This window comes from Myotis yumanensis, unplaced genomic scaffold, assembly GCF_028538775.1.
Source record: "Myotis yumanensis isolate MYYU_CA2020_CCGP unplaced genomic scaffold, mMyoYum1.0.hap1 SCAF_16, whole genome shotgun sequence".
NCBI classification, from domain to species: Eukaryota; Metazoa; Chordata; class Mammalia; order Chiroptera; family Vespertilionidae; genus Myotis; species Myotis yumanensis.
Genome location: NW_027223767.1, coordinates 12,822,856 through 12,849,770, shown reverse-complemented (window position 1 = coordinate 12,849,770; position 26,915 = coordinate 12,822,856). Strand labels below are relative to the sequence as shown.

At 54.0% G+C, this 26,915-nt stretch overlaps 3 protein-coding genes across 5 annotated transcripts; 1 reads left to right on the top strand and 2 right to left on the bottom strand.

Annotated features, from left to right (window-relative positions):
• The first annotated feature begins 1,639 nt into the window (after nucleotides 1–1,639).
• On the top strand, nucleotides 1,640–14,471 carry TNK1 (tyrosine kinase non receptor 1). Its single transcript, XM_070393628.1, is given in 13 exon segments — nucleotides 1,640–1,826; nucleotides 1,987–2,057; nucleotides 2,168–2,359; nucleotides 2,490–2,645; nucleotides 2,762–3,045; nucleotides 3,302–3,575; nucleotides 9,186–9,280; nucleotides 9,576–9,740; nucleotides 9,973–10,052; nucleotides 10,422–10,540; nucleotides 10,542–10,721; nucleotides 10,804–10,899; nucleotides 10,996–14,471. Coding segments are annotated over 13 exon segments (1,989 nt in total). The 5' UTR covers nucleotides 1,640–1,663; the 3' UTR covers nucleotides 11,110–14,471.
• PLSCR3 (phospholipid scramblase 3) lies at nucleotides 11,755–16,877 on the bottom strand. Of its 3 annotated transcripts, none has more exons than XM_070393629.1 (8): nucleotides 16,817–16,877; nucleotides 16,429–16,607; nucleotides 15,916–16,163; nucleotides 15,780–15,822; nucleotides 15,463–15,683; nucleotides 15,066–15,227; nucleotides 12,674–12,835; nucleotides 11,755–12,480 (listed from the first exon to the last, which is right to left on the bottom strand). In XM_070393629.1, the coding sequence occupies exons 2-8, from the start codon at nucleotides 16,433–16,435 to the stop codon at nucleotides 12,424–12,426; spliced, it is 900 nt and encodes a 299-aa protein (XP_070249730.1). In that variant the 5' UTR covers nucleotides 16,436–16,607; nucleotides 16,817–16,877; the 3' UTR covers nucleotides 11,755–12,423. The 3 variants fall into 3 exon arrangements, with proteins under 3 accessions (XP_070249730.1, XP_070249731.1, XP_070249732.1); XM_070393630.1 differs by having other exon boundaries at nucleotides 16,429–16,603; nucleotides 16,817–16,876; XM_070393631.1 differs by having other exon boundaries at nucleotides 15,916–16,145; nucleotides 16,429–16,864.
• Nucleotides 16,878–24,878: 8,001 nt separating this feature from the next.
• Nucleotides 24,879–26,464, bottom strand: TMEM256 (transmembrane protein 256). The gene is made up of 4 exons (XM_070392945.1): nucleotides 26,339–26,464; nucleotides 26,023–26,054; nucleotides 25,700–25,780; nucleotides 24,879–25,606 (listed from the first exon to the last, which is right to left on the bottom strand). Exons 1-4 carry the CDS (start codon nucleotides 26,421–26,423, stop codon nucleotides 25,463–25,465), a joined length of 342 nt encoding a protein of 113 aa, XP_070249046.1. The 5' UTR covers nucleotides 26,424–26,464; the 3' UTR covers nucleotides 24,879–25,462.
• Nucleotides 26,465–26,915: the final 451 nt, after the last annotated feature.

The following is a 26,915-nucleotide window of genomic DNA, read 5'->3' as shown; positions in this document are numbered from 1 at the left end:
GTGTGAGCAACAGGACAAAGGAGAAAGTCTGGGGGGGGGGGGGGGTGAAGAGTTCTTGGGGGAAGGCTGGAAGGAGGCTGGGAGGTGGGGAGAGGCGGGGAGGCGAGCACAGGCGTGGGAAGGGAGGTTGCTCTGGGTCTGACCTGGGGGGGAGGAGCCCGCCGCCCACGAGGCCTCACCTGGCCCCGCGCGGGGCGCTGGCCCGCCCGGCCCGCTGCCAGGTCCCGCCCCGCGCGGCCCCGGGTCCCACCCTTCTCGGATTTAGTCCTGGCAGCTCCCGAGGCCGCGCAGCCGCCGCTTCCGCCTTTGCCAGGTGAGGGTCCAGGGCCCCCGGGGCCGGGGCTGGCGGGGCAGCCACCGCCTGGGGTGCGGCCGCGGGCGCTGAGCCTGCCCGCCTCTCCCTCCCCTGCTCGGTCCTTTTTCCCTCCTGTCCCCTCTCTCGCGCTTTCCTCTTCTCACCTGGCCAGCGGTCCCGGCCGCCAGGTGACCCGGAGGGAGAGAGAATGGAGAGATCTGGCCTTCTCCTTCCCGCCCTGGGCCCTTGCTCGCGCCTCGTCCCCAGCCCACCCCCGAGGTCCCAGCGCGGGGTCCCGCGCTCCCTCCGGCTTCACTGTGTGTGTGTTGAAAGGAAGAGTTTGTTTGCGCAGGTGTGTGCGGGGAGTTTGTTTGTGCTGGCGGCCCGCGCCCAGAGTGCCCGGAGCCTGGTGTCCTAAGGCTGGAGGAGTTGCTCGAAGCTGAGTAAGAGTGACTCAGGTGCGCACGCAGGGCTCGCTGCTGCCGGGGAGGTGGCCTAGGCAGTATCCGAGCTGAGATCCAGGCCTGATCGATTGCAGGTGCTGCTGCCGCCCGTGCAGGAGGCAGTGACCTGAACGCTCCGGGCTGAGGGGTAGGCTGCCTGCAGAACCAGGTGTCTGTGGACACTGGACCTTGATGCCTTGCATGTTGTGTGTGTTTATGTGGACGTGGGTGCTGTGGGGCGATGTCTAGGGGGGCAGGGAACTGCCCTGCCTCAACTACATGTATGTGAGAGGGTACGTGGCAGTAAGCCTGGCGCTATATGGCAGCATGCTAGAATGTGTCAGTGTGTGTGTGTGTGTATCTGGGTGTGGGAGGCAGTGTACCTTTGTGTGTATGTGCACATGTGTGTGTGTGTGTGTGTGCCTACATGTTTGAGGTTCTGAGGTATGGTGTGGTTGGCATATCTGGGCATCTCTGGTATGTCTGTGGTAGGTCAAAATGTCTCGTGTGTGTATGAGGAGTCTCGGGTGTATATGAGGGTGTGTGCAGTGGTGTGTCTCGGTCTGAAAAGGCAGTGTGTCTGGGTGTCCTAGGGGTACCGGGCACTGGGCCATATTTCGGGAGTGAGCAGGGAAACACAGCTGGAGTCTGCAGTGGTGAGGTCTCAGGTGTGGAGGAGGCAGGTTTCTCAGTGACGGGGTAGAGGCCTCGGTCTCAGGCATGGGGAGCATTTCTCCTGGGGTGTGTGTGTGTGTGTGAGAGTGGAGGACATCTGTCTCTGATGTGTCCCTCCTTCTATACCTGAGGGTTTCTGATGGTGGAGGGTGGAGCTGGGGACACAGCCCTGGTGTCTGGGTATCTCAGGTGCCTACCCCGGGCTCTGGATCTGGAGGAGAGTGTACCATCCTGAGTTCCTTCTCCAGACATGCTCCCGGAGGCGGGCGCCCCATGGCTGCTGAGGCTCCTCCGGGACACCCAGCTGGCCCAGTTTTACCGACCCATACTCGAGGAGCTGAATGTTACCCGGCCAGAGCACTTCGACTTTGTGAGACCTGAGGATCTGGACAGCATTGGCATGGGCCGGCCTGGTGAGGGACCCCTAGCCCCGAGGCCCTCGTCTCTCTCTCCCCAACCTGTTAGTTGCTACAACCCCCATGCCCCTCCCACACCAGCCCTCTTCTTACCTTTAAATTCCTTGCATCATCCCCCCTCCATACCACCCAGCCCTTTCATTCTGGTCTCCCCCAGCCCAGCGCAGACTGGCTGAAGCTCTGAAGAGGCACCGTTTGGGACACAAACCTAAGAACTGGGTCTACAAGGTGTGTGTTTTGGGGCGGGGATGAGAGGTTTAAGGGGCTGGGGAATGGGCTGTGCTGAGTGGCAGGGGTCTGCAGGCTTCCACACCCCTGATTTCCCACCCCTGTTTCAGATCCTTGGGGGGCTTGCCCCTGAGCAGAAGGAGACCACCCCACCTTCAGACAACCCTCCATCCCTCCCTGAGCCAGAGGGAGGACTCAAGTGTCTGATCCCAGACGGTGCTGTGTGCAGAGGGGAGCTGCTGGGCTCCGGCTGCTTTGGCGTGGTGCACCGCGGGCTGTGGACACTGCCTAGCGGTCAGAGCGTGAGTACTCGGGGGGCCTGCTTCCTTCCGGGTGCCTGGGCCAGCTGCCCCTCGCTCTGCCGCCCTCTCTGCTCTGGCCCTGGTGCAGCTCTCCCTGCGGTGCCTGATGGTGCTTCTCCCACACCCCCAGGTCCCAGTGGCTGTCAAGTCCCTCCGGGTGGCTGCCGAAGGCTCCGTGGGCACAGAGCTGAGGGACTTCCTTCGAGAGGTGTCGGTCATGATGAACCTGGAGCACCCACATTTGCTACGTCTGCACGGGCTCGTGCTGGGCCAGCCTCTGCAGATGGTGAGCAGGCCCGAGGATGGCTCCCGGGACAGCCCCGGGCTGAAGTGAGACGGGAGGGTGGGTGGCCAGAGCCCCGTGGGGCCGGACCTCCGCTCACGAGGCGCCCTGCTCCGCAGGTGATGGAGCTGGCGCCGCTGGGCTCCCTGCATGCGCGCCTGACCGCGCCGGCCCCTGCGCCCCCGCTGCCCGTGGCTCTGCTCTGCCTCTTCCTGCGGCAGTTGGCAGGGGCCATGGCCTACCTGGGGGCCCGCGGGCTGGTGCACCGGGACCTCGCTACGCGCAACTTGCTGCTGACTTCGCCCTGCACGATCAAGGTGGCCGACTTCGGGCTGGTGCGGCCGCTGGGCGGCGCCCGGGGCCGCTACGTGATGGGCGGGCCCCGCCCCATCCCCTATGCCTGGTGAGTGAGGGGTGCGCCCGCAGGAGTTTATCTCGGAGGCCAGAAGGGAGGGTGCGGGTCTGGAGGGCAGCAGCGGAGGGAACTGGTCCTCTGAGGGAGGCTGGACCCAGAGGAGTCCGTGGGTCTGGAAGGGCTTGGGGAGGAGGACTTCCGAGGACAGTGGGAGCAGGGGGGGGGGGGGGGCGGGGGGGGCAGGCTCAGTGGCGGTGGGAGCTCCAGGGCACATATCCAGCCCCCTTCAGCTCCACTTCCGCAGGTGTGCTCCAGAGAGCCTACGCCAGGGGGCCTTCTCTTCTGCCTCGGACGTGTGGATGTTCGGGGTGACGCTGTGGGAGATGTTCTCTGGGGGCAAGGAGCCCTGGGCCTGGGTCCCGCCCTACCTCATCCTGCAGCGGCTGGAGAAGGACCAAGCCCGGCTGCCTCGGCCTCCTCTCTGCTCCAGGGCCCTCTACACCCTCGCCTTGCGCTGCTGGGCCCTCCACCCTGCTGATCGGCCCAGCTTCTCCTCCCTGGAGGGGCTGATCCAAGAGGTGGGAACCCTTGCATCCCCCGATCTCTCTTCCCTCCGTTCTTTCTCCCAGGGTTCCGTGCTCAAGACTAACCATACTGACTCCTGGGCTGGGGCTGGGACCCCTGTTTGCTCTGAACAGAGCAGTCCCTACCTGCAGGGCGCTAAGAGCCCTGGGGAGCAGCTTGGGGCTACATAGATGAAGGCTGAAGGGCGGAGGGCTGAAGGCCAAGAGAAGGGGGAGCACAGAGCCGAGAGCCGTAGGTTGCAGTGGGCGTTTGCGAGGAAAGTTTCAGTGTGGAAGGGGAAGGCCGTGGCGGGCTCGGGCCCTGCCCCATGGGAGGGTCTGTAAGGCATGACAAACAACCAGAGCTGACCTGTGGAGCACTTGATCTGTGTAAGATGCTGTACTGAGCGCCTCACATGTATCCTTATGCATGTTCACTCATTTAATCCTCACAGAAACCCAACAAGATCATTGTTACCTTGATTTTACGGTCTGGGCAGCTCAGGCACTGCCAGTTCAGGTGACTTGCCTAAAGGTACATGTACGCGGAGGAGTTGGGATCTGAACCAGTCTCTCTGACTTCAGAGCTATTCCGTAAATGACTATACTATTTCCGGTATTCTTTTGAAAACATTTTTGAAATCATTTTTTATTTTTCAATTACAGTTGACATACAATATTATATTCGTTTCAGGTATACAACCCAGTGATTAGTCAATATGTAACTTACTAAGTGATCATCCCGATAAATCTTGTACCCATCTGATTCTACACATAATCATTAGAATAGTACCGACTATATTCCCTGCTTTACACCCCCATGGCTATTCTGTTGCTATCAATGAGGGATTTATGTGAGAACGGAACATCAGCTGGCTGCCTCCTGCATGCCCCCTACTGGGAATTGAGCCTGAACTCCAAACTCTTGCATGTGCCCTGACCAGGAATCGAACCAGCAACCTTTCCGTGCACCGACTGATGCCAACCAACTGAGCCACACCAGCCAGGGCTGCTTCTGTTCTGCTTGTCTCTTTATTTTGTTTTTAGATTCAATTGTTGATAGATATGTATTTAATGCCATTTTACTGTTCGTATTTTTATTTTATTTATTTATTTTTTTAAAAAAATATGTTTTATTGATTTTTTACAGAGAGGGATAGAGAGTTAGAAACATCAATCAGCTGCAACCGAGGTACATGCCCTTGACCGGAATCGAACCCGGGACCCTTCAGTCCGCAGGCCGATGCTCTATCCACTGAGCCAAACTGGTCAGGGCCACTGTTCGTATTTTTAATCTTTTTTTTTCTTTCCTTCTCCTCACCTTCTCCTTCTTCTCCCTTTGACATTTCATCTAATACTGGCTTGTTGGTGATGAACTCCTTTAGTTTTTCCTTGTCTGAGAAGCTCTTTATCTGTCCTTCTATTCTAAATGTAGCTCTGTTGGATAATCTTGGTTATAGATCCTTATTTTTCATTACTTTGAATATTTCTTGCTAATCCCTTCTGGCCTGTAAAGTTTCTGTTAAGAAATCAGCTGACAGTCTTATGGGAGCTCCCTTGTAGGTAACTAATTGCTTTTCTCTCTCTCTCTTTATTAAAAATATTTTTTTATTGATTTCAGAGAGGAAGGGAGAGGGAGAGAGAGATAGAAACATCAATGATGAGAGAGAATCATTGATCGGCTGCCTCCTGCATGCTCCCCACTGGGCATCAAACCTGCAGCCCAGGGATGTGCCCTGACCAGGAATCGAACCATGACCTCCTGGTTCATAGGTCAATGCTCAACCACTGAGCCACGCTGGCCAGGCCTAACTGCTTTTCTCTTGCTGCTTTTAATATTTTTCTCTTTGTCTTTAACTTTTTGCATTTTATTATTATTTTTGTTAATCCTCACCCTAGAATATTTTTTCCATTGATTTTTAAAGAGAGTGGAAGGGATGGAGGGAGGTAGAGGGGATGAGAGAGAAACATTGATGTGAGAGAGACACATCGATTGGTTGCCTCCCGTACATGCCCCAACTGGGGCAGGGGATCAAACAGGAAACCCAGATATGTGTCCTTGACTGGGAATCAAACCCAAGACCCTTTGGTGTGCAGGCTGATGCTCTAACCACTGAGAACACCGGCCAGGACAACCTTTTGCATTTTAATTATGATGTATCTTGGTTTGGGCCTCTTATTGGGGAGTCTCTGCACTTCCTGAACTTGTATTCTATTTCCTTCACCACTTTAGGGAAGCTTTTCATCATTATTTTATTTTTTAAATGTATTTATTTATTAAGTTCCTTTTAAAGAATAGTTTAGTGATGTTTAGAGAGAGAGGAAGGGAGAAGTGAGAAACATTGATGCAAGAGCTGAATATCCCACAGCTGCCTCCTGCATGCCCCCTCTTGGGGATTGAGCCCCCAACCCGGGCATATGCCTTGACCAGGAATCAATCAGCAACCTCTCCCTGCATAGGACAATGCCCAACTAACTGACACACACCAGTCAGAACAATTGTTATTATATTTAATCCTCACCTGAGGATATTTTCCATTGATTTTTTTTCTTTTCTTTTTTTTTTTTAGAGAGAGATGAAGGGAGAGGAGGGGAGAGAGAAACATTGATGTGTGAGAGAAACATTGATCAGTTGCCTCCCGTATGTACCCCAACTGAGGATCTTTGTGCCCTGACTAGGAGAGGGACCTGCAACCTTTTGGTGTGTGGGACGATGCTCTAACCACCTGAGCCACCTGGCCAGGGCTCCATCATCATTTTTTTAAATAGGTTTTCAATTTCTGGCACCCCCAGGATGCAAACGTTTGTACACTTGAAGTTGTTCCAGAGGTTCCTTACCCTAGCCTCAATTTTTTGGATTTTCTTTCTTTTTGCTGTTCGGATTGGGAGTTTTTTGCTTCCTTATATTCCAAATCACTGTTTTGATTCTCAGCTTCATCTACTTTACTATTGACTTCCTGTAAATTCTTCTTCATTTCAATTAGGGTATCCTTCATTTCTGATTGGTTCTTTTTATAGTTTCCATGTCCTTTTTTTTTTTTTTTTTTAATGTTTTTATTGATTTCAGAGAGAGGAAGGGAGAGGGAGAGAGAGAGAGAAATATAAATGAGAGAGAAACATTGATTGGCTGACTCCTGCAGGGCCCCCGCAATCCGGGAATCGAATTAGCAACCTCCTGGTGCATGGGACAAGGCTCAATTAACTGAGCCACACTGGCTGGGCCTCATGTTCTTTTTTGTCTTTTTTTAAAATATGTTTTTATTGATTTTAGAGAGGAAGGGCGAAGGAGAGAGAGATAGAAACATCAATGATGAGAGAGAATCATTGATCAGCTGCCTCCTGCATGCCCCACAATGGGATCAAGCCCGCAACCCGGGCCTGTGCTCTTGACCAGAATCGAACCTGGGACTCTTCAGTCTGCAGGCTGACACTCTATCCACTGAGCCAAACCGGCCAGGGCCTCATGTCCTTTTTTAATGCTGTTGAAGTTCTAAGTTTATCTGCTCTTCCCCTAAGTTCGTTGAGCATCCTTATCACCACTGCTTTGAACTCTGCTTCTAGCAGATTGCTTATCTCCATTTTGGTTGGTTCTTTTTCTGGAGTTTTATTCTGTTCTTTCCTTTGGGACGTGTTTCTTTGTCTCCTCATTTTGGCAGCCTCCCTGTGTTTGTTTCTATGTATTAGGTAGAGCTGCTTTGTCTCCCAGGCTTGGTAGAAGGCCTAATGTAGTATGTGTTCCATAGGGTCAGAGGCACAGGCTCCCCATTCACCCAACCTCAGCACTCCAGATGTGCCCACCCCTTCCTGTGGGCTGTGTACACCCTCCTGTTGTAGTTGAGCCCTGATTGCTGTTGGAGGGATTTACCCAGGCCAATCGGCTGCAAGGGCTGCCTGCGACCACCATAGAGGGTCAGCTGTGCAGGGACCCATCCCACAAAGTAGGACTTACTTCAGCAAGGCTCTGGTGCCTGTTGAGTTCACTCCTTACGTGTGTTGCTTGTGGGTCTGAAGCTGTTCACTGGGTGCGCTGGCTCTGGAGCCTCCTGCAGGTGCAGGCAAAGATCAACAGCCACCTGTGTTCTGCCCAGGTCACCTGGCATGAGCTACAAAGCAATCTTCACATGACCGCTACTTGTGCTCAGCTTGGAGGTGTCCAGGAGAGGCCAAGCTGCAAGCCAAGGACAGCTGCCACTAGTATGGGGCCTGGGGCCACTTAGAAAGAGGTATGGGGCATGCTGAAGCCAGATGCTGCTTGTTTGAGAGATTTTGGGAATGTCTGAAGCATGAGCCAAGACAGGTCATTCATATGGAAAAGCCATTGGAAACAACTTGGGTGGGCCTGAAAGTTGGTGGGGCAAGGTCTTGGAGAATCACCAGGACTTGGAAAACAGTGATAGCCAGGTTGATGGAAACTTGGATATGGTGCTCTCCTGCCAGCTCTGTGGGGGAAGGGCTCAGAAAAGGAATATGGCCTCTGCCTGCACTTCTGTCTGAGAGAAAGCTGCCCCTCCAGCTCTTGCCATGATCCCAGACACTTCCGTTCCTCCCCATATGTCCCTGGTGCCTTTTGAGCTCCTGCCCCAGTGCTGGAACTCAAAGGGAGTGAATCCAAGTAATTCTGTGCTTGGTACCTTTAAGAGGAACTGCCTGTGACTCCATAAGTCCCCCACCTCACTCGGCCACAACCTCCACTGGTTTTCACAGCCACAGCTATGGAGACTTCTCTTCCCAGTACTACAACCCTGGAGTGGGGGACCAGGAGTGGGGCTGGGACCCCTCACTACTCAGGGAGGACCTCTGCAGCCAAGATATCCCTCCCAAATTTTATCTGCCATACGAGGGTGTTAGACCTGCTTATTCTTCATATCCACTCCTCCTACCAGTCTCGATGTGGCTTCTTCTTTATATCCTTAGTTGTAGGACTTCCATTCAGCTAGATTTCAGGCAGTTCTGAATGATGGTTGTTAAGTAGTTTAGTTGTATTTTTTATGTGGTTGTGGAAGGTTGTGTGTCACATTTACCTACACTGCCATCTTGACTGGACGTGTTAAAGGAATTTAGTCTTTACTCTAAGGGTACTTGGAAGCCATGAAAGAATTTTGAGCCGGGAAGGAACAAGACTTCACATATTGTATCACTCTGGCTTGGTGCAGGAAAGGGTTAGAGGGATGACACTGAAGATGGGAGGCCCAGGTAGGAGACAATAGCTGTGAAGCAGAAGTGATGTGAAGAGGTCTGGATGAGGGTTGAGACACTGGAGCTGGAAAGAAACAGAAACTTTCCAGAGGTGCTTGGAGGTGGATATGATGGGCCCAGGTGTGGAGTAAAAGCAGTATGCAGGGCGCCGCCCCCGTGATCTCCCTAGCTAGAGACAGACCCCCCTCCTGTTGCTCCCTGACCCCTGGGCTGTGTCCAGCTTGGCATGGAATCCAGGTCTGCCTCCTCCACTGGACTACAATTGGGGGACAGGGAGGGACAGTCCCATCCTGGGCCCAGAACAGAGGACATACCTGGAATGGGTTGGATTGGTGGGTGCATAAACTAAGAGGAGTCTCTTTCTGCCCTGCGCCATGGTACCCTCTCACTCGGGCCACAGCACAGCCACCCTTCCCCCTGTTTCTATAGGCCTGGCCTCCTGAGGGGCGCTGTGTGAGGGATGTCTCAGAGCCAGGTGCCCTGAGGATGGAGTGTGGTGATCCCATCACTATCATCGAGGGCAGGTGAGTGCCTCCTGTTTCCTATGAATCCCCAGGAGGACTCCCTCCCAACATGCCTGACCCTGGTTGCTTTTCTGCTTCTCCCGCAGCTCCTCCAACCCTAACCCTCTGCTTCATTCCCTGAGAGCTCCAGTCCTGGCCTCCTGGCTGGAGCATGCCCACAGAGCCCTTTTGTGCTGGGGAGAAAAAGGCTTTCCTTCCTCCAGGCAGATGCAGCTCCATGGCACACAGCTCGTGAGCTGAACACATGTGGGGGCCCAGCCTCCACTCCCCCCATGTTTTCACCCTCTTTCCGCAGCCCCAGCTCCACAACCTGGAAGGGCCAGAATGGTCGCACATTAAAAGTGGGCAGCTTCCCAGCCTCGGCAGTGACGCTGGCAGACCTGAAGGGCTCGCCGGCCACCTGTCCAGTCCACAGAGACTCCCCTGCCTGGGGAGAGCAGAGACGGGGAAGTGCGGACGGGTGAGGACCTGAAAGAGTGGGGATAGAGCTGGGCTGGGGAACCGACCAAGTTCAGCAACTGCTCTGCAAGGGAAGCTTGGGGAGGGGCCGGGGTCAAGCTGGGAGCTGGACGTGCCTTCCAGGAGAAGCTTCACTCTGGGTCTCAGATGGGGAGCCCCAGAGATTATTTGGGGGGAGACTTTGATGTTGGGTGGGGCTGGGGTAGAAAACGAACTGGATCACTCTCCAGCAGGGCCAGAGCCAAGGCAAAGCTTCGGGAGCCACCTCCAGCTCAGGGTCAGAGAAGGAACATGCCCCTGCAGAGGAGAAAGGGTGAGTGTGGGGGAAGGGCAGGGCCCCAGGGTCTCTGGGATCAAGAACAGCCCTCAGTTCTGCCCCCTCCTCTGGATCCATGCCTTTGACATATGACTTCCCCACATATGACTTCTTCCTTCCACCACTTCCTTCTGCCTGTTGACATCCCAGCTGCCCTTTAAATCTGCCTTGGGCACTGCACAGCATCTCCACCTGCAGCGCCTGCGCCGTCCGTTCTTTGGGGACGTGGCTGCCCAGGCCTGGCAGCTGTCTTATTGTCCCACCTAACACAAGGACCACCTGAGGACAGCACACGCAGACAGAGGGGGACAAAGGCAGGGCCCTGCACCCAGGCTTCCTCTCAAGATGTTTTTTCTCGCTGTGCAGGCATTTCCAAGAGTCTGGAATCTGTTCTGTCCCTGGGCCCCTGCCCCACAGGGGGTGGTTTGAGCCCCCCCGAACTTCGAAAAGCCAGAGATGTCCCCCAGGGGCCCCCAGGCCTGCCACCCCCGCCCTCCCTTTGCCTCCGACTCTTCTCAGTCCAACCAGCCCCCCAGGGAGCGGCCTTCCTGGCCCAAAAGAGAACCCCTGCACAGTCACCCCTTGGGAGCACCTGGAGCCAGCAAAGCCGCTGTTCTCTCTGGAGGTCTCTTGCCCGACCCCGATTTGCAGAAGAGGGTTATGGAGGTGAGGTGTCCCCGAAGTAGCCTGGTGTCCAGCAGGGGCTGCAGGCCGGGGTAAGAGCCTAAGTGAGGCTTTGTCCCCTAAGGTGGAGCTGAGCGTACATGGAGTCACCCACCAGGAGTGCCAGGCGGCACTGAGAGCCACTGGAGGAGATGTGGTTTCTGCCATCCAGAACCTTAAGGTAAAGGCAGACCCTTCTCTTGGGCTCCCACCTCTCCTGCCCCTGCCCCTGCCCCTGCCCTCTGGCACTCAGCTGTCCTCCCTCCTGCTTCCGCAGGTAGACCAGCTCTTCCACCTGAGCAGCCGGTCCAGAGCCGACTGCCGGCACATCTTGGAGCATTACCACTGGGACCTCTCAGCTGCCAGTCGCTATGTCCTGGCTCGGCCCTAAGCTCTGCTCCTTTAGACACGGACACCAGATGCACCAAGGAGCTGACCATGTGGGGCGAGCAGAGAGAACAAGGTCCTGAAAGGGTGTGTGTTCTCACCTGAAGAGAGCCTGCCGTAGGCAGGTCCAGGAGTCCAGGGTCGGGCACTGACGCGTGTCTCCTCCGACCCTGCCTCTTGGCCTCTGAAGGCTCAAGCTCCCTTGGCTGGGTCACGGAAGGATCTAGTCCTCCCTGCCCACCACATTGCCAACCAGGAGGAGGACTTGGAGGAACAGAGCTGCTACCCACCATCCCCATAGGAAGCTTGTACTTGCTACAGAGAATGCCCAAGTGGCCATACTGAACCCTGGGAACAGCCATCCTGAGCTGCCTTCAGCTCCACACTGAGCCCCGGGGGCACAGCCATCTCGGATGATGGGAGCAGCCATACTGACTTGGGGCACGTGGCCCAAACTGCCGGGGCCGGGGCCGGGGCCATCATGGGTGATGAAAGTTGCTGTCTAGGATGCAAGGACACTTGATCCTGGCAGCATGGATGACGAGACGAGACGGGCCAGCCCCACCCGGCCCAGCTGCCATATTTCCCTTTGTTTCTCCCCATACCAACTCTTTCTTCTGCCCTCTCCCATGACACAGATCTTCCAATGTCCAAAACGTTACAAAGTTTATATGAATATAACATACAAAGATGCAGCCTCCTTTATAGGAACAGGGAAGGAAGGGGTGGTTGGTTAAGGCACACGGAGCTGCAGCAAGCACCAGCTGTGGGGAGGGCCAAGGGGGGGAGGAGGTTGGCACTGGGGCCGAGGCCCTAGCCGTTGCTGGGGATGTGGGGATCCCCTCTGAGTGGCACGTTCTGAGGCTGAACTAATTGGTCAAGCTGAGGCAGAGGTGGGTGGCATATCAGCCATCTTTGGTGCTGTTTACCCTTCCCCACCCCAGCTCTGTGGTAAAACCCCAGGGCCCTGGATTCCCAAGGCCCCATCCAGAGCAGAGGCCCTGGAAGGGGGTGAGAGGAAGTGAGTAGGGCAAGTCTGAAAGCCGATACGCCTGTGTGCTGAGGGATGGCCGGAGACAGCGGTGAGAGGTAGCAGGGGAAGGGCTCTCATACATACCCTTCTGTGGGGGCCACAGGTGAAGGAGGCCAGGGGAGTAGGGTAGGGATGGGGCACCATGGCCCCAGCCTCTTAGGCATCCCTGTCTGTCCTCTGCAGTGAACATGGAGGAAAGGGGCTGCCTCTGAGGAGGGGCCGGGCCAGGCCAGGTGACCATCTTGAGTTCTGGCTGAGATGACGGTCCTCACCCTGAGATGCCGTCTAACTGGTGATGGCAGAGGGCCCGGTGCCTCCTCGCTTCTCGAAGAACATGTAGTCCTGAGGGGAGGGTACTGTCAACAGGAGATGCGGCTGGGCCGGCCTGGCTCAGCTGTCACAACCCAGGTCTAGAACTGCAAACCGCCCCCCCCGCCCCCCCCCCCCCAGCATAAAGTCTGTTCCTAACACTTTCCTAGCAGGAGGCAGGAAGTGCAGGCCTCCAGTGGGAGCAAAGCCGGGACAGCCGACTCACAATGAGGAACGTGGCTCCCAGCAGCACGGCCTTCACTCTCACATCCAGATCCAGCGGGAACTGCAAGCCAAAGTCGTCTGCGTCCGTGAGGGCTTCTTGGAGCAGCCCCCCCCACTGCTTGCTGATGCGGCCCACACTGCGGGACTCATCGGGAGTCTTCACCTGTCGGGAGGGAGAGAGGCAAGAAGAAAAGACCCAACTAGGGTGGATGCAACTGCTCTCGCCTGTCTCCAGTCCTACCCCCTCAGGCACCTGGATGAACTGTGCAGCTCTACGCTTAGTAATCCTCACAGCCTTGGGTTTCCATGTGACTTCTGGGGAAACCGAGTCACCATAAGTCACACTGGGAATATACAGCAAAAATCAGGACTCAGACTTAGCTCTGTTTCTCTCGAAGGACCATACATGCCAATTGAACATCAGTGGTGAGAGAAGCGGAAGCATAATAGAGTCCAGTCTCCTTAGTGTATGTATGGCTGGTTGTTATGTTTGTTTTTATTACCAGAGTCCCTGCCACCCACATTTAGCGCAGTCTGTGCCCTACACCAGTGGTCGGCAAACCACCGCTCTCGAGCCACATGCGGCTCTTTGGCCCCTTGAGTGTGGCTCTTCCACAAAATACCACGTGCGGGCGCGCACGTACAGTGCGATTGAAACTTCGTGGCCCATGCGCAGAAGTCGGTTTTCGGAAAGGAGATAGACGAAACAAGTATACAAGACGAGTGTGGATGGGAGAGTTGGAAGGGGTCGACCTCAGCGAACGTACCATAATCAGATTGAGGATGTTTTTAGCAAAGGCCAGCTTTGGAGTACCCTAATTAAGTTAATAACAAGGTACCTACCTATATAGTTTAAGTTTAAAAAATTTGGCTCTCAAAATAAATTTCAATCGTTGTACTGTTGATATTTGGCTCTGTTGACTAATGAGTTTGCCGACCACTGCCCTACACCAAGAAACTTGACCAAGAGGCAAGGGAGGCTGCTAAAATTCTGGCTGCACCCTGTCAGCCAACCAGGCGCCTAGAAGACTGTGTCTGCCCCAAGGGGTGCCGTTCCTTTGCAAAGTAGGGAGGGCCCTGTCCAGCACTGCAGCCTCAGCTAGAGGGGGTAGCCTCCGAGGACCATGCTTTCCACTGGACCCTCTGAGCCCAGCGGCAATCGGTCCTACTGATGTAGATGGTAATTCACAGCGACTCCCTGGTCCTTTTCCTGTGCTCATTCTCCAGTGACTAGAACTATCATGATTTCCTATGTCCTTCCCATCCCCTTCCCTCACTGGCCTACCCCTCTGGGGCACTTCCTGATGATCAGTCCCACGCTGGGCAGGTTCTCTCCCAGCCAATCGTGTGGTCCCAAGAGTACAGCCCCAAATATGGACCATTCATAATTATGTAAGAGGGAGACTGGCCCTGTGAGAACCCCACAGTCTACACATTCCCACCCAGAAGTGAGCAAGTTATGTTGTTCCCAACCAGTTCCTATCACAGAATCTTCCCTCAGCTGCTAAGGTGACTCAATTTTTAAAAGTAACCTTAGGGAGGACACCTCATCAGATGGCTTGGGAAGTCTACTGGATTATAGCTATTTTTATTCCTTATCTGCGCAGGTAATTATCCCTTACAGAATTCAAGGATCTGGCCCTGGCCAGTGTGGCTCAGTTGGTTGGGCATTGTCCCCTGCACGGAAAGGTTGCTGGTCGGGGCACATGCCCAGGTTGTGGGCTCAGTCCCTGGTAAGAATATGCAGGAGGCAGTGGATTGATGTTTTGCTCTCACATCAATGTTTCTTTTTCACTCTCTCTCCTTCCCTCTCTCTAAAAATCAATTATAAAACTTTAAAAAAAATTTCAAGGGTCTGTAAAGTGCCTTTGTCTTCTACAAGCAAAGGTGCTTCCCCAGCCTCACGCTGAAACTGCCACCACTTGGCTTCTCCAGGCTCCAGGTGGTGACAGGAATGCATGGTGAGAAGGGTCTCACCCGAATTCCAGGCTGGAGAGGCCACTGGACTTCAAGATCGGCAAGGCAAGCCACAGGGGGTTAATAAATTAAATCACTGCTTGCTCCAGGCTCTGAGCTCACAAACTCAGGCACAACCGTCACATGGGTCCTTCTCCATTCTAAATCCAGCCTGGCCTTAGACGGTTCCCCTTCTCAATATGGCTGTCGGTAACAATGATCAGTGGCCCTCAAGATGAAACCCACTTTGTCATGCGTTTATAAGACCAGGGAGCCATCCTGTTTCTACAGGGAGGAACACTGGGAATGTGGCAGGAGTCACAGTGAGTTTGGATCCATGAGCTCAGTGTCCTGTCTTTAGCGTTGGCCATCCTGCCTCGTGGGAGCTGCCATCTTGGTTTATGAAGGTCCCAGGAACCGCCCCTTATTCTTGGTACCTCAAAGTTGGTGTCTGAGCCACAGCCGCAGGTCCAGCAGGGCCCCACCACTCGGAGGATGGTGTGGCGGTCGGCGTCTTGGATGGAGAACTTGGGGAGGAAGGGATGCCAGGTCTGCAGCACGTGGCCAATGGTGGTGCCTGGTGGCGACTGCACTTCCATCTGGAGAGGGAGGTGGACAGGGTTACGGCCGAGCCAGGGGACCCTGGCCCTGGCTCTCACCGCTCCAGCTCTGTCACTGGTCTCCCCTCAAAGACCTCCCATCCCCTTTCCCAGACCTCCAGTCCCACCGTCCACTCCCAGGCCTCATGCTGGTGATGCTCCATCATTGGTCCTCCGCATGGCAGGACCTCCTGTCCCCCCGCCCACCTCTCCGGGACCGTCCCTCCCCGCCCACCTCCTGGAGGCCGCACGGGCAGCAGCCGCAGCCACAGTGGAGGGGGCGGAGCAGGCGCAGCACTTCTCGGTCCCCGGGGTCCACCAGACGGACGCGAAGGGGCCGGCGGGCGCCGCAGCACAGACGGGCACAGCAGTTGCTCTCCTCGGCCGCCTGACCCAGGGGCTGCCCAGCCCCCGAGCGCAGTTCATACCGGTTACTTGTCTCCCAGCCTAGGCGCGCTGCCGAAGGGTGACACGGGGGCTCAGGCACCCGCGCCTGCCCAGGAGCCCACTCTCTGCCCGTCACCAGGCCGACCTACTCGTCCTTCCACTCACATTCCACGCGCCCAGCCCTCTGGTGAACCAGGATCTGGTCAATCTGGAAAGAGAGCGGGGCCGCGCCCCCCTCAGCGCGCAGCCCCGAGCGCCGGGGCCCCGCCCTGGCGCTGCTCCCTCCCCATCTCCCACTCACCGGCACCAAGAATTCGAGGCCAGAAGGCACCCCGGGCAGCGGCAAGAGGGGGGCGGCAGGCCCGGCCGCAGGCCCCAGGGCACCGGGGCCGGGCGAGGGGAAGAGAGCGAAGCCGGGCGCGGGGACAGGCACGTGGGCGGGCACCGGCGCCGGTCCGGGCCCGGGATGCTGCACCTGCTCCGGGTACCCAGCGGCCACCGGGTAGGGAGGAGGGGGCGAAGGGGCGTAGCCTGTGGGGGGCAAGTATCCTGTGGGGGGGGGGCAGGGGTCCATTAGAGAGACTTGCGACCTCCTCCTCTTGCCCCTTAGCCCTTGGGGGACCTCGAGGCTGCGGGGGAAACGTGGTGAGAAAAGACTGAAAAAGATGGGGTTGGGGAGCAGGGCGGCGGCTCCGGAGAGGAAGGGAGGGGCCCACCCAGCCAGTCCGCGCACATTCCCGGAGGGTGCGTCCGACACCCGGCTCCCAAGTTGGGGGGGTGGGATAACGGAGACCCTCGCGCCGGGCCCACCTACCTGCCATGGGAAAGGGATGAGGTCCGCGGGTTATCGCTCTGCCGGAAGCTTAGTTCTAGAAGTGGAGCCAAGCACGGGGACAGCCTGACAGACACAGACAGACACAAAGACGCACAGGCAAACGCGGAGAGGCGGCTGCGCCCGGCGCCCGCCCAGGGTCTCTCGGGCGGCGCCTCTGACTCGGGGAGAAACCGAAAGTGTCAGCGGGCGGGGCAGAGCACCTGGGACCCTGGATTCCCTCCGGGGTTTGCAGAACCGCCCCCTCCCTTTGTTCCCCCATTCTCCGCGGAGGCGGCTGTTGGCAGACGGCAGGACGGGTGGACCCGCGATCAGACCGACGGCCCGACCTCGAGGGAGCTTTCCTGACCCCTCTGCGTCCCCCGCTCACCTGAAGCCCCTAAAACAGTCGGGGTGCCCCGCGCTCCGAGGCTCCCGAGAGCTCGTGGAGGCGGGCCCGGGGTCTGGCCCCGCCCCTCAGCGCCTGGGCCCCGCCCTCCCGGCCCGGGAGCCGCGCCTGCGCAGGAAGGACGCCGGCTCCCCAGCCCGGCGGCGGACCCGGGACCGCGGGCTCCTCCGCGTGGTGGGCGTCCTGCCTCTTCCGTTTCCCTGCAGCGGGCCCGAGAGGAAGTCCGCTCGGGGAGGGCAGCCGACAGCGTCCTACCCGGCAACCCCGCCGGGTGTGCGCACGGAGAGCTCGGCGCCCTCCGTGGAGGCGAGGACAGCTGGCACCGCTCGGGACCCCGGGCTCCTCCTCCCAGGGTGGTTCGGGCCTCGCTGACGCAGCGGGACACCCTTCACACTATCACTCCTTGGCCTCCAGGACTAGCTCCCGGCCCCCTTCCTGCCTCCCTGCAGCTCACCTCGCTGTCTCTCATTCCTGACGCAGCAGTGACCCACACGGATGCCTTGCAATGACAGTACTTTCTAAAGTCGGGCCCAGCCACGCGGGTGACAGGCTGCCAACCAGTGTCACCAGTGAGTGTGCAGGAGGGTGAGTTCAGGGAGACCGGATGGGGCAGTGCAGTCAGCAGGAAAGGCTTCCCCCATAAAGCTCCTTCTTTTGGGTCCTGAGCAGCCCCAGGTGTGAGGGATCCTATGCCCTGGGGCCCGTAGGCGGAGTGGCCAGGGAAGCCCGCCCGAGTGCACAGAAGGCCCCTGGGAGCTGGGACTTGGCCCCAAGGGCAGCAGCGAACCTACTGAAAGATTTTGACCAAATTTAATTAAGAAAAAGTTACCGTCAAAATTTTGTTTTAGAAAAACCATTAAGACTGTAATGTGGGGCCCTTACCGGTTTGGCTCAGTGGTAGAGCGTCGGCCTGTGGACCAAAGGGTCCCAGGTTCTTTCCGGTCAAGGGCATGTACCTTGGTTGCGGGCACATCCCCAGTGGGGGGTGTGCAGGAGGCAGCTGATCGATGTTTCTCTCTCATCGATGTTTCTAACTCTCTATCCCTCTCCCTTCCTCTCTGTAAAAAATCAATAATATATATATATATTTTTTAAAAGACTGTAATGTGGGAAACAATGGGGCACCCAGGCCGGGCTGTTGGCAGTGGTCTGGGGGAGAGGATGGCGGTGGGGGTGCAGAGTGGACAATACAGAACTTGTCTGGAGGATGAGATGTGGGGTGAAGAGTCCAGGACAACCTCAGGTGCCTCTGTTGACCAGGCAGATGAAGGAGAAACTCAGCAGTATGAACATGGGGAGCTGATTTTGGGGGCTCCTTTGCCGGTATGTCCATGTTCTTCTGGGCTGTTCATCTGCTCCCACAGCTTCAGGCATCATCTGCTTCAGACAAGGGCTTGACTGCCTTCCACCAAAATACATAGACATACAGAAATTCAGGTATTCAACAAAGATTGAGTGAGCACCTACTGTATGTCAGATAGCATTTAAGGTGATAGGAATATTTACCAGTTAAAAACAATTAACAAAACAATTAACTAATATTCCTGATCCCCTGGAGTTCACATTTCAGTGAAGAAGAGACAGATAATGTAAATAAATACATCAGAAGTGGCAAGTGCTATGAAGAAAAATAGAACAGAATAAGGAGAATAGAGAGTGGTGGGCAGTGATTGCAATTAAAATTTTAAAAAATATTTTCTTATTGATTTCAGAGAGGAAATGAGAGGGAGAGATAGAAACATCAATGATGGGAGAGAATCATTGTTAGGCTGCCTCCTGCACCCTCCCCACCCCCACTAGGGATTGAACCCGCAACCCAGGCATGTACCCTGACCTGGAATAGAACAGGTGACCTCCTGCTTCATGAATCAACACTCAACCACTGAGCAACACCAGCTGGGCATGGGGTTGCAATTTTAAAGAGGGCAGACTAGGAAGGCATCACCACGAGGGTGACCTTTGAGCAAACACCTAAAGGAGGTCAAGGATTGAGCCATGCAGACTTCTAAGTGAAGAGTGCTTCACGAATAGGCCACAGGGCAAGGGTCTCGAGACAGAGTGTGCCTTAATTGTTCAATGAACAAAAAGAAGGCTAGTGTAGCTGGGATAGAGTGAATGAGGGAGGAATAGAATGGGTGAGAGGGAGGTAAGAGGCGGGATCACATATGGCCTGTAGGCGATTGGGTTATACTCTGAGTGACATGGGAAGTGTTGGAGGGTTTGGACAGAGACCAGACATAAGCCTCACATACTGAAATAATGGTCCTCAACTCTGGCCCCAAGTTAGAATCAGTTGGGGTGCTTTAAAAATACCTCTGCCTGGGCCCCACTTCATATCAACTAAATTAGAATAGTTTGTGTGAGGTGCAGACACAAGAACTATTTTTGTTGTTGTTAATCCTCACCCGAGGATATTTTCCCATTGATTTTATTTATTTATTTTAGAGAGAGTGCATGGGAGGGAGGGTGGAAGAGAGAGAAACATCAGTTCCAGAGAGACACATGGTTGCCTCCTGAATGCACTCCATCTGGGCCCAGGATCGAAGTTACAACCCAGGTACTTGCCTTGACCGGAATTGAGCCTTCGGTGCATGGGCCAATGTTCTAACCACTTAGCACCACGGGCCAGAGCCATAAGAACTTTTTTTTTTTTTTTTTTTTACATTTTTATTGATTTCAGAGAGGAAGGGAGAGAGAGACAGAAACATCAATGATGAGAGAGAATCACTGATCGGCTGCCTCCTGCACACCACCTACTGGGGATTGAGCCTGCAACCTAGGCATGTGTCCTTGACTGGAATTGAACCTGGGACCCTTCAGTCCACAAGCCTCTTATGGCCCTAGCTGGTTTGGCTCTATCCATTGAGCCAAACCAGCTAGGGCCATAAGAACTTTTTGAGAATTCTTCAACAGGCTTTAATATGTAGCTAAGGCTGAAGACTGCTGTGTTAGAAGGATCTCTCTCTCTCTCTCTCTCTCTCTCTCTCTCTCTCTCTCTCTCTCTCTCCTTTGTCCACAGGCTGTAGATAATCAAGGACAGAAGGAAGTTCTTGCATAAAACTAGGTGAGATTTAAAAAAATAGGTTTTTATTGATTTTAAATATTTTTTAAAATATATTTTATTGATTTTTTACAGAGAGGAAGGGAGAGGGATAGAGAGTTAGAAACATCAATGAGAGAGAAACATCAATCAGATCAGCTGCCTCCTGCACACCCCCCACTGGGGATGTGCCCACAACCAAGGCACATGCCCTTGACCGGAATCGAACCTGGGACCCTTCAGTCCGCAGGCTGACGGTCTATCCAGTGAGCCAAACCAGCTAGGGCTTAAATATTTTTTATATATATTTTTTATTGATTTCAGAGAAGAAAGGAGAGGGAGAGTTAGAAACATCAATGATGAGCGAATCATTGATCAGCTGCCTCCTGCACACCCCCTACTGGGGATTGAGCCCGCAACTCCAGCATGTGCCCTTGACCGGAATCAAACCTGGGAACCTTCAGTCTACAAGCCGATGTTCTATCCACTGAGCCAAACTGGCTAGAGCTATTTTTATTGATTTTAGAGAGGAAGGGAGATGGAGAAATAGGAACATCTATCAGCTGCCTCCTGCATGCCCCCTACTAGGGATTTAGCTGGCAACCTGGGCATGTGCCCTGACAGGGAATCAAACTGGCAACCTCTTGGTACATGGGTCAAAGCTCAGCCACACCAGCCAGGCAAACTAGGGGAGATTTAATAGGGGCATGGGCCAGGGGCCAGAGTGGAAGCAGTGGGAAATGGTCAGATTCCAGTTATGTATTCAAGCCAACCGGATTCATGATGGCTTGGACAAAGGATGTGAGGAAAAGGGAAGTCCAAGTTGACTCAAGCTTGGCCCAGGAGGCTGTTCAGTGTGAGCTCCACACTTCCTCTGTTTTTATTGCCTTTTCCTGCTGCCCACTGCATCCTGAGCTCCAGGCGCCCCTGTTTGCCCTCTCGCTGTTACCAGGGTGATCTTGCCCCTCTTTTCTGGTGAACTATGCATGCTGAAACCCAGCCGGTGGCCAGAAGTCTCACCAGTCTCCAAAGGCGGGGCCAGCCCACCTGTTCCTACTTGTAACACTGAACTCATTGTATCAAATCATGTTTTAAAGGGTCTGTCCTCACTGTTTCTTGGTATGTACACGAAGGCAAGAATTTAGCTCTGGGAACTGAACAGAAGAGAGTCTGAATCACAGCTTACCCAGGTCCTAGCTGTACGATACAGAACAAGTTCCTGTACCTCTCTTAGTTCCACTTCCCACCAACTCTCAGGACTGCTGAGATACAATGTATAGTAACAATAAGGACAAATGACCAAGCAGGCCTTATTTATATTGGTTCCCCAAGAGCCCAGCCTACTGGCAGGACAAAGCTCAGCTATTAGGGATCACATTACATGGACGGTGGCCATTCCAGAAACCGAGTTCTCCTCCCCCTGGAAGTTCCCAGACTGCCTGAGATGAGGATAGAAATGCATCCAGAGCACTAAACGGGGAGGTAGGAGCCTGAGGACCCAGTGCTGGCTCTGCCACTGGCATTGGGGGTCACTCTGGGGCCTATTTTACTCATCTTTCAGTGAAGAATTATTGTGATCCTCGAATACACCTCAAATCATGTCTCCTCCCTGGATATAAATGCTTCGGTGGCTTCCCACTGTCCTCACTGAACAGTCCACCCTCTCAGCACAGTCGCTCCACCATTTGACCAAGGCTATCCGCATCTTTCACTGCTGACCCTCTCACGATCTTCAAGCCAGTCACCAGGAATTACTTCAGGTCTCAAGTGCTCTGGGCTCCCTCTTGCTTCGGGGCTGCCTTGAAAGCTCTTGCCTGGTCTGGAACACGCACCTTTCGCTCCTCATCATCCAACTCCTTCAAGACTCCACTGAGCACTCTGCTACACTGCAGCTGCCACAGGAGGCTGGAGCTCAGTAGGAACTAGGGTGGGAGACAGGAATCCTGGATTTAACATTATGCAGATTAAAGGTGGGGGGCTGAATGAGGTTATCTAAGCATCCTTCATTAGAGAAACGGTCTGCACTTTTTTGAATGCACACCTTCAGAAAAATTAGGTATGCACCTCCAGTATACTCTACAGATAGGCACTTTATAAAACATACACAAAGATAGAAATTTTAAAAAATGAAATTATATTGAGAGCCCCCCCCCCCAAAATGAAATTAAAATATGTATGCATAGTAGTTCTAATTTTTTTCATTAAAATTTGGAAACCATTGATTTAAATTGCACAGGGGAGAAGCTGACAAAGTAGCCACAGAGATAGGAAAAACCAGAGAGTGGTGTCACAGAAGCAACATGATGTGTTTCAAGGACAATATGACCAACTGTGTCAAACGCTGCAGGGAGGCTGAGAAAAATGAGATCGAAAATCATCCATTAGATCTGGCAACCAGGAGGTCATAGTGAGTTATGGGATCCTTCCAAGAGTATTTATGGGGAAGAAATGGAATGGAAGCCTGACCAGAGTGGGTTGCAGAGTAAATTTGAGTCTGGACTTTCCTGCTGAGCTCAGACACCTCCCTGAGCTCCTCAACTACCTGCGTGGCGCCTCCAGTTGGATGTCCCTTGGACATTTTGGAAGCAACATGTCCAAACCGACCTTCAGACTTGCCTCCCCTTAATGTGCAACCTCCTTCAGTTTTTCTCATCGGAGTAATAGCACCTCCACCAAGTCAGGTATATAAGCCAGAAATCTCCCTCATTCATCCCTTATGCGCACTCCATCAGCAAGTCCTATCAGCATTATCTTTTTTTAAAAAATATATTTTATTGCCGAAACCGGTTTGGCTCAGTGGATAGAGCATCGGCCTGCAGACCGCCTCCTGCACATCTCCTACTGGGGATGTGCCCGCAACCCAGGTACATGCCCTTGACCGGAATCGAACCTGGGACCTTTCGGTCCGCAGGCCGACGCTCTATCCACTGAGCCAAACCGGTTTCGGCGAGCATTATCTTAAATACATATTGAATTGGATCCTTTTCACCCTAAGCCAAGCCATCATCTCACACCTGGACCTCTTCAGTGGCTTCCTGACTGGTCTCTCTGTGGCCATCCTCCGATTAGTTCTCCAGATCTTGTAAACATATCAGATTCTAACACTCTCACTTTAAAAACCTTTCAATGATTTATGGTTGCACTACAAAGAAATTCTGAGTGTCTGCCTGCCACACGTAGTGCTTTCCAACTCACCTAATTTTCTCTTGCCTCAAAGACTTTGAACTGCTTCTTTTGGGCCTGTTTTGCCAGTTATTCTTTCTGCCTAAAATACACTCCCTTCCAGGGTTGTGCATGGTTTACCTTCAGCCTGCAAGGCCTTCCCATCTGAAAGGACATAATTTCCCCTGACCCACTCTTCCACGGCCTCCCTGTTCTTTTCCTTCAAGCAGAGCACAACTCACAATGATAAATTTGTTTAAGGTCCATTTCCACTACTAAATGGAAAACTCCATGAGGGAAAGTTGGCATCTGTCTTGTTCACAGTTGAATTTCCTTATGTGTCTGACACCTGATCAATACTTGATGGGCACTGGCTTAATCAATACTGCCCCCTAAATGTCTGCCAGCTCGCCACATGCTGTGGGTGCTACTCCAGCCTGCCTTGCCACCTTTTCCCATTCCTTTCCTCAGAAATGTGGCCCACACGAAGAGTCCTTTGGTCCCATACTCCTGCTCCCTACCTCTGTCTTTGTTTACTGTTTCCTTCACACAGTAGAGTTCTTTCAAGGATCATCTCAAGCACTGTGAAGCATTTTCCCTTTTATTTTTGTTAATCCTCACCCAAGGATATTTTCCCCATTGATTTTTAGTGAGTGGAAGAGAGGCACATTGATTGGTTGCCTCCCACACGCACCCCCGACCAGGGCTGGGGATCAAGCCTGTAACTGAGATACATGCCCTTGGCCAGAATTGAACTCAGGACCCTTTAGTCCACTGGCTGATGCTATATCCACTGAGCCAAATTGGCTAGGGCTTATGAAGCATTTTCTAACCCCTAATACATAATGTTCTGTCCCTTCTTTGAATCCCAAAGTATAGTTTAAGTACAGTTGTCCCCCTGTATCCAAGGGGGATACGTCCTAAGACCGCCAGTGTATGCCTGAAACCAGACAGTGCTGAACCCTATATAGCAGTGGTTCTCAACCTTCCTAATGCCGCGACCCTTTAATACAGTTCCTCATGTTGTGGTGACCCCCAATTTCATTGTTACAAATTGAACATAATGAAAGCATAGTGATTAATCACAAAAACAATAGGTAATTATATATGTGTTTTCCAATGGTCTTAGGCGACCCCTGTGAAAGGGTCGTTCGACCCCCAGGTTGAGAACCACTGCTATACAGTTTCTTCCTGTATAGGCTCAATGCTCTCTGGCATGACAGGTTGCCATGACATGCTTTCTGTTCATGTCTTCCACACACAAATTTAATGCCTTTTCCATCTTAACTAAGCACTTATCATGCACTGTGGCTGTAACTTTGGCAGTTTGAGCTGCAATAGCAAAATTAGCACGAATTTCTTCCACCTTCACAATTTCATAGATACATGTCCTTACTATAGATCTTAGCAACCTAAGCATGACTTTTTTTATTTCCTTAACATGTTAAGCGCCAAGCCTGTTTTGTCTCCCTTTCCAGTTAGCCCGAGATATCCGATATGCTGGCTGCACCAGTGACTGACGAGGTCCAGATGGAAAGTATAGTGTCAGTCACCGGTGACTGACATGGCGCTTAATGTGTTAAGTCAAGCACTTTCACTTTTTCACTTAAAAGAAGCCCTTCACAGCTTCTCTTTGGCATACTGAATCGCCAGCATCACTACTCTTGTGCTTTGGGGCCATTACTAAGCAATGTAAGGATTACGTGAACATAAGCACAGCAAGTCCATTATAGTCGATCTGATAGCTAAGATAGCTACTAAGTGAGTAATCGGCTGGCAATTGGACAAAGGGATGATTCACATCACAGTGAGGCCGAGAGGGACGACAGAGAACAGCACACCTTCTAAAAAGTATAAATTGTTTATTTCTGGAATTTCCTCCTTTGTATTTCTGGGCCACAGATGACCATGGGTAACTAATAACTGCGTAAAGTGAAACTGTGGAAAGTAAAGCCACAGATAAGGGGGGGACTACTGGAATGGCATTCCTTCTGTCCTGCCTTGCCTTAAACCTGGCTTCCAGAATAAATGAGTGCTCAATCTATTTGTGGAATGACAGGGCTGAAAACCACCACCCTACAGTAATCTTCAAATTCTAGTAGCCACGTGATGAGCTTATTAGAATACAGATCCCAGGCCTTGAGGAGGGCTCCTCTGAGAATCTGCATTACCTCAAGCATTATTTATCACTCTGTTAGGAGTTTTAAGAACCTCATAACAGATTAACTTGAAGTGAACATTATCCTCAGACCCAAAGCTCACTGGTCCAGTCTTAGGAAAGGGAGGGAGTTCCGAGGTTGACAATCCCTACCCTTCTTCCTCCAGGAGGTTATGAACAAAGACTCCATACTTCTTTGCCTTTCTCTTTTAATCCCCTCCCTGTGTCACCTCTCAAAAATGTACCCAGAAATTAAACACAAGGAAGCTCAAAGAGCCAAGGCAAGCCAGCCCAAGATCAGAAGGCTCCCTCCCACAGGGGCCAAAGTCTGGATGCTGGGGTCTCCGCTCAGAGCCTGGTAGTAAAAGCTGGTGCAGAACAAGGTGGTCCCGGAGGCTAGGAGTAGCCCGGCCTGGAGGAGACAGAGGAGAAAACAAGGCGATAAGCAAAGGGCAGACCGGGGACTGGGCGGGGCTGGGTCAGGGTTAGGGAGGGGAAAGTTTACCCAGAGGGGCTTTCTGCAATGGGGCACCCCTAACAGGGCCAGGCTGTGTAGGAAGTGGTGTTTGTTGGCCTTGTCAAAGAGCTGTAAGAAGAAGAAAAAGAGTCACTGGGGTGAGGGGTGGACTTCCTAAGCAACACAGGCGCCTGGATCCCGAGGGGCAAAAGGTCTGAGTCTCAGCTTGCCCCTCCCGCAGGCACCCGACACCCCAGGCTTTCTGCCCTTGCAGCTGCAAAGACCCGCATCCCGCCCCTCCCCGCAGGGGACCCCCGACTCTGTGCCCTCATCGACCCGGAAATCGGGGAGCCCCAGCGCAGTTACTTCACCTCCTTCCCGTAGGCATCCGGAAACTGGGCGCCTGTGGAAAGGAGAGGCAGAAGTTACCAGCTCTGACGCCCCAACTCCCGGAGGGCTCTGGTGGGCACCGGGGAGCAAGGGCACTCCCGGGAGGCTCCTCACTGGCGGAGACACTGGGCCGCCCTGGGACCCGGCCGGACCGGGCTGAGGGGCTCTAAAAGGCTGAGGGCTTTGCAGGCTGGCTGGTGGCTGGCAGCCCTCGCAATTCCCTGCACCAGACTCCATCCCTGCACCAGACCCCCCACGTCGCCCCAAGCACACCCAGCCCCACCCCAGGCCCCTGACCATGAGCCCCGTAGGAGGCCAAGCCCAGGGCCCCGGCTCCAGACAAGGCACCCAAGCGGCGGAAAGCAGCGCCAGGTCCGGCCATGGCAGCGGACGGTCACGAGCCCGGCGAACACCGCCCAGGCCACCCAAGAGGCCAGCCAATCCCGAGCTTCCATGCAAATAAGGTGCACAGGTGCCCAATCAGGGCCGTGTTTATTTCAGCGTCCAGGTCTTCACCCCGGTACTTGCGCCTTTGTAAAGCTCCTGTTGAATGGCGAAGGCGCCTGGCGGCTGAGAAATCGGAACCAATTAGGAGCGGAGGAGCGGAGCAGTGGGGGGTGGGGCTGGGGGGGCGGTGCTAGAAGATTTGCGTCACGGATTGGCCCACTTTCCAAGTTGATCGCCTCTTCTCACACCCCCTCCCACCTCCGGCCGATTTCCAAAGATCCAGGTCTCCAAGCAAGTCCCGCCCCTTTCCCCACAGGCTCCTCCTTTTCAGCTTTAAACCAGGCCCACACCCCAAAACAGGCGACCCCACGGACACCCAAGCCCCACCCATCTCCATGAAACCCCGCCCGCTGTCCATATGGCCCCG